Source organism: Condylostylus longicornis, unplaced genomic scaffold (genome assembly GCF_029603195.1).
Source record: "Condylostylus longicornis isolate FDR11 unplaced genomic scaffold, ASM2960319v2 ptg000004l, whole genome shotgun sequence".
In the NCBI taxonomy this organism is placed as follows: Eukaryota; Metazoa; Arthropoda; class Insecta; order Diptera; family Dolichopodidae; genus Condylostylus; species Condylostylus longicornis.
Genome location: NW_026577973.1, coordinates 13798394 through 13805147, shown reverse-complemented (window position 1 = coordinate 13805147; position 6754 = coordinate 13798394). Strand labels below are relative to the sequence as shown.

At 25.2% G+C, this 6754-nt stretch overlaps 1 protein-coding gene across 2 annotated transcripts; it reads right to left on the bottom strand.

Annotated features, from left to right (window-relative positions):
* Nucleotides 1–436: 436 nt before the first annotated feature.
* Nucleotides 437–6210, bottom strand: LOC129608424 (ubiquitin carboxyl-terminal hydrolase 1). 2 transcript variants are annotated; one of them, XM_055519920.1, is made up of 5 exons: nt 5876–6210; nt 5067–5453; nt 2168–4257; nt 1181–2082; nt 437–1107 (listed from the first exon to the last, which is right to left on the bottom strand). In XM_055519920.1, exons 2-5 carry the CDS (start codon nt 5440–5442, stop codon nt 873–875), a joined length of 3603 nt encoding a protein of 1200 aa, XP_055375895.1. In that variant the 5' UTR covers nt 5443–5453; nt 5876–6210; the 3' UTR covers nt 437–872. The 2 variants fall into 2 exon arrangements, with proteins under 2 accessions (XP_055375895.1, XP_055375900.1); XM_055519925.1 differs by having other exon boundaries at nt 5070–5453.
* Between the last annotated feature and the right edge of the window lie 544 nt (nt 6211–6754).

Below are 6754 nucleotides of genomic sequence, written 5' to 3'. Positions count from 1 at the left end.
AATCTAAAGAATTTTCATTATTTTATTTTTCATATAGTGTACAAAATATAGTTAAAAAATTAATTATCGTTTTAATAAATACTTACTAACTACACGTTTCTTTTATTCAAATTCGGTTCTGTAAATTAAATTTGATAGTAGGTAATGCAAGAAAAAATTTCATTGGATTATTGACTTAGAAATTTAAAATATTGTTTTTACAAAATTTTATTTATAAGAAAATGGAGATAAAACCCATTAAAAAGTTGAAAATATTACAAGAAATATTTTTTGATTTCACAAATTTCAAATAGGAAATTTTATATTTTTATAATATATTCAATAAAAAAAATAAACTTTAAAAAAATATATGTTTTCAGCTTTCATTTCTTTTCAATATTTTTGAAAATTTTTATTTTGTACACGATCTGGACAGAATAAAATAAACTTTAAATTGAAAAAAAAATACATTTTCAAAACAAATTACATTTTCTTATTTAATTCTAAAACAAACTTCTTTACAAACACTTATATTAAGTGGAGTGTAAACAATATATTTAAATATGTGAGAAATATATTGAAATAATATATTGTGTTAAAAAATGAATTATACAATTTATTGATTATGAGAATGAAATAAAGTTGCCCCTAAAATTTGAGTTTTGCAATAACTAAATTCAAAATTTTTATATATTGTAATCTCATGCATAAAAATTTAAAATTGGAAGTTTCGCTAAAATTTTTAAAATAAAATTAAAAACATAAAATATAATGGTTAATTTAAGTTAATATATATTTATCATAAAAAAAAAACTTATATTTAAAAAAAAAAAAATAAAATCAATATTTAAATAATCTTATTTTAAATACAATAAATTTCTTAATTTATTTTATTACTCATCACTGCCATTTCTACAGTCGGAATTTATATCATTTGTGCTATCGTTCTTATTTAAATTTTTCCTTGCATAAAATAATAAATATGGTGTAATCATAATTTTACGATTTGGTGATAATAATTCTTCAAATTCTCTTTGTGTCATAGCTTTAATTTTGTCATCATCGCACATATACCATATTGGTTCGTTTTGATGTTGATGTTGCTGCCGATGATGATAATTTCGACTTCTAAAAATATAAAAAATAATATATAGATATATATTTTATTTATTGCAAATTTTTTAATTGTTTAATAACATACCCATTCATGGAACCGTAACCACTATTATGACCTGAATTTATATTTGAATTAGCATTTGTATTAATGTCATCAATTAAATCAACATATGATCCATTTAAATTTGATGCTGATGATACTGATGAAGAATTTATTGAACCAATTCCACTACTAGCGCCTAGATTATTTAAGGAATTTGAAGAATAATTTAAATTATTTTGTCGCAATTTAATTCCACAACAATTAAGTCCCTGACATAATGTGGGACCCATTTTTAATTTTTCAACACCATTAGTAATATCTTTGGTACTTGATGAAATACCGTTTAAATTTTTCATATTTTTTGTCATATCACCACTACTTGACGCTTTACTACGTCCATAAATTAATTTTTTTACAATTCCCATGTTTTTTTCGTTTCCACTACTACTACTTCCATTGCTTAAATTTATGTGAGAATTATTTGTATTACTAGAAAATGAAGTTTTATTAGATGAGCTTAAATTTTGCAGTTTGTTCTGTTGCTGTTGTTGTTGCTGAAATTGTTGTGTTTGTTGTTGTCGCCTTCGATCTTTCGGACAATTTATGTATTCATTTGACCAATCTAAAGAGCATGTATATGCTATATAGTGTCCTACAGACATTGTTGCACCAACATGTGTAATAACACTGTATAATTTATATATATGTAATTTATCTTCATCATTGGCTTTACAACATTGCGAACAAAAGCACTGTAACGTAAACGGGGTTGGTAAATAACTGTTTATTTTTTCCATGCCACCAGAAAATCGACTCAATTGAATAATTAATAACCTTGGTAACACTTCATAGGATATTGAACGTATTGCTTCAGTATAACCAGTACATTGTTCACAACGATATTTATTTTCTCCTCGAAAATATTCTCGTGTAATACATGAGTTCTGAAATTTTAGAGAAATTATATATATAAAATGTATATTATAATGCGAAATTTTTAATTTTGATAACATTATGTTTTCTCCTTACCTGTATAAAAGATCCTGAGCAGTCCGCATTTTCATAACCTGAAATAGGAACTGCAATATCTATCATTGTTTCTTTTTGTTCGGTAATGGTTTCACAACTTAAGCATTTTGTTGTAGAAACCGTTATTCCCTCAAAATATTGACTGAAGAAATCTAATCCTAATTTCTTAATTTTTTCAGCTAAATGTTCTTTGTTATCTTTTTGGCTGATTGCTCCTGGTGCTGTGGAAATGTTTTTACCACTATTGCCAGTATTGCTAATATCATTTTCCAATATACTAGTACCTAGTAAGTTACTAGGAAACGCCGAATTACTGTTACTCGCATCAGTTGAATCTAATGATGCAGAAAAATTAGATGAAGACGAATTATCTTTTGATTCTTTAGATTGCGTTTTAATATTTTTAGAATTTTTAGCCTCATCTTTTCTTTTTGATTTTCTCGAAAAAAATGATGTTTTCATTAAGTTAGTTGTGTTGCTTACGTTATTAATTTGTTGTAATGGCTCTTTTGGTAAAACAACTACATTAGATTGTGTTGTAACACTGGTTGATGTTTTGTTTTCATTACCTTGCTCTGGAATTCCGACGTAACCATTTGATATTACATCAGGATATTCAGTAATAGCTTTTGTTAGAGATTGACACGTTTCCCTAATATTATCTAAAACACACATTAAAAATTCATGCGCATCTTGTTGTTGATTGCCTTCAAATATTGCACTAACATCCTGGATAGCGTGAAGGAATGTATCTGCATGGAATGGCTCTGTTGAATCATTCATTTCATTACGATGTAAATGCTGGTATAATTCATGTAATTTTTCCGTTGCAATTTGTTGACTGGATTTTTGATTATCACAAGCGCTTGCTGGATTATTTCCACCAAAATTTCCAATACCCCCTAAACCTATTCCGCCAATACCACTATTGCCAGTTAAAATACTATTAGATTCTAGTGACGCTAAATCCTTACTACTCCAGCTACGTGCGTTTTCAATATGTAAACCAGATACATTTCGTCCAAGTGATGAACTTTTAGCTCGATATTTTACAATATTTTGATTAACGTTTGATAAATCATCGACTAAATGATGTAAATTATGTAGAAACAAAGGGGCAAATCTTAACGTGTACACTACCGAATTTAAATAACAAGTGTTTCCAATATTACATAAAGTTGCTATTGTAGTTGGTTGTTGTTGTGGCAATTGGCCATTTAAATTAGATGAACTGGAATAATATTGGTTGTTACTAGAATTATCTTCGTTTGAAATACGAGATAGTAAACCATTACTAATGTTCGTTCTTTCACCAATATTATCCATGCCAAATACTGTTGATCGACGGTCGTATACGGACATATCTTTAAAATTTTTTTTACAATTATCGTTTTCAAGATTCAAATTGTTTTCTTTTAAACGTTTTGAGTTTCGAACTGAATCAGATAAAGACGCCGATCTCTTTAATTTTGTTAAACTGAGCGATGGTTTTTTTCCTAAATAATTTTCTTTATGCTCTTGGATATTTTCGTTTTCCGAATTTTCTCTTTCAATTAAAAATTTATTATTTTGTATATTTTCTCCAGTTAAATGTTCTTCAAAATTATCTTTTAAAACACCTTTTTTATGAACAATATTTTTATTTAAGTGATGCAAAATTTCTTTATTTTTTAAAATATTTCTTTTAGAATTTAGATTTTGTGATACTTCTTCTAAAAGTTCTGCATTCTCTTTGTTTTTTGTTTCAACACTAACATCATCTAATGAATTAAAATATTCTGTTTTGTTATTAACTTCTGAATTTTTAGATATTATTTTTAATAAATTTTGATAATGCTGCACTCGACTTTGAAAAGTCGATTTGTTGTGAAGAGTACAATTTGTTTTTAAGCTATCAAAATTTCTTTTAGTTTGATCGTCAGATATCTCAAAATTTTGCGTTGCGTTTTTCTCGCATTGGTTTGTTGATAATGATGAATATTCTGAATCCTTTTTATCACGTTTATACGATATTTGCAAGGACTTTGATGGTGCTTTCTTAATTATAATATCATCGGAAATAACACATTTCTTTTTGTTGTCCTCTGCGTCTAAAATAAAAAGAAGGTACAAATTTTTAATTTATAGCTTCTTTTCGTTATTATTTTCAATATTACGAGAAATAAAAAAAAAATTCTGGCCTTGAAGCTTATTGGATAGGTGTTTTTATAAAAAAAATATGGTTAGAATAAGTTATTCAGTCTAAGAAACAATAACTTCATTTTAAGTATCCTTACAAATACAAAATTTTTCCATTTTTACAACAAATTTTAAACTTAAGTTTGAGTTTGAACTTTTACAAAGAAATTTTACTCGTACATCTAATGGCAAATTTTATTAGTTATTATAGTAAGCACTATTGTTTTATACCAATTATTAACTATAGCAAATGAGGAAAATACAAAATATTTTAGATAAGTTAATTGATAAAATACAATCTGTTATCAAATTTGATAGTGAAAAGAATTAGGTATGAAAGTTTTTAAGTCTTTTTCAAAATTTATATGAGCTCTCATTTATTGATTGAAAAATTTAGTTCATAGAAAATTGACAATAGAAATTTTTTTTTGTTTTGCTAAACTGAATCATTCAATTTTTTGTTGTTGTTCGAAAACAGCGTTTTCTTTTCTAATATTAGCTGATAGATATAAGAAAAACTTATAGAAGAAATTTTTTATGAGAACTTCAACAAAAATTTCCAAAGAAAATATTTTCTTTAAGCAAGACCAGTTAAAATTTTTTCTAACTTTACATAACATTATTATTAATTTAATTTAAAAGATTGTTAAATTCTTTTTAATAAATTGAAATAAATTTTCATTATTTAATTATTGAAAGAAATATCAAAAAAATTTTATACTACTATTTTCTTTTGCTGCATCAGATTTTTCTGCTGGATCCACCAAACTATTAATTTTTTTATTAAAACTAGTATTGCTAGTATTGTCGAGTGATTTGATGTTTTTTATATTATCGTTTTTTCCGAGTCGCAATTTTTTTTTCTTTGATTTTAAAAATCCATCTGTTTTTATTAGAAATGATGAATTACCAAGACATTTTCTTTTATTTCCAATTCTTATTTTAATATCCCTAGTTCTTAAATCATTTTCATGTATTTTGCCCAAAGTTTGGTTTCCTTTTAAATTCTTATTTTGGTTTAAATCAATTACATCTTCATTATGATCTGTTGGAAGACATTCATCCTCATCATCTGAATCAATTGACGATGTGCGCATTTTTTGGTGACCTTAAATAAAAAAAAAAAAATTAAATAGATAGATAAAAAATGAATTAGGTTTTATCTTAATTTATTAAATTTCTTTTTGTTTTGTATCCTTCTAATTAAGATTTATTGATTTCTGTACTAAATTGAAGGTCACATAATTTTATTAATGAAATAATAATTTTGCATTATGAGAACATTAAAAATTTTTTTGCGAAAGCTCAAGAGAATCTCATTTAAAAATATAAAAAAAAAACAAGAAAAAAAAGTAAATTTAATATCTTTAGCATGCATATACGTATATGATACATATATTTAAGGTTTTTAATAACACTTTCTAGAAAACTATCATAAAAAAATTGGTCTAAGATTTTATCGTAATTGTTTAGTCTGGGTTGACAAAAATAGTTTTTTAAATAGTTAAGAATTTGTTTTTTCAAACTTACATGTTCTTTTTAAATGGCATAACTTATATAAAATAAATTTATACTTTTACTGAGAAAATATATATTTACACATATACACAAATGTATTTATAAAATAATTTTCACTTGAATTTTACTAAACACGCACACAAATTATGAAAAGAAAGTTTTCTCGACGTTTGTTTTGTTTTTAGTTTTTCTTGTTTAAAACTTGATTTGTAAAGAAATTTTCATTAAATGTTTATATTTTAAAAGAATTTATTTCCAAATTTTCAGTTTTTTTCACGACACATTAAATTTTACTATTAAATCCAATTGCAAAAACTAAATTACTCCGGTTTTTGGACTATCTTTTCGGACGACCATTTTTTTTCTTTGACAGCTGTCATTGTCGACATAAAGTTCATCTGGCAGCAAATCAAAACATTATAAATTTTCGAGACTTGGTTTTGATTGTCACTATCGATATAAGTGTAGCCGTTGTTTGTTTAATAAACGCTAATATTGTTCGAGTGAAAATTTTTGAGTGTAAATCTTTAATTTTTTTTTCTAATTAATCAACAAATCAACCCCTGGGATAATACAACAAATGTTTAAACTTTAAAGTCGAATTTGGCGTAAAATAAAAAACATGCATTAAAAGTAATACTTATGATTTATTTTGGCCAAATTATTTAATATTTTCCTAATAGCTATAGTAACAGAATGTGGAATTAACAGTAAATCTAATTTATAATTCTGTCATTAAGGTGTGTACATCAATTAACTAACCAAAATAAAAAATATCCATTTTATGAAAATTTCAGTGGCAAAGAGCTTTTTCTATGTGGAAGAAACAAAAGCTTTTTTAATGAAAAACATAGCATGGCTTCATGTACTTTTCAGATTTGGGTGTTTATC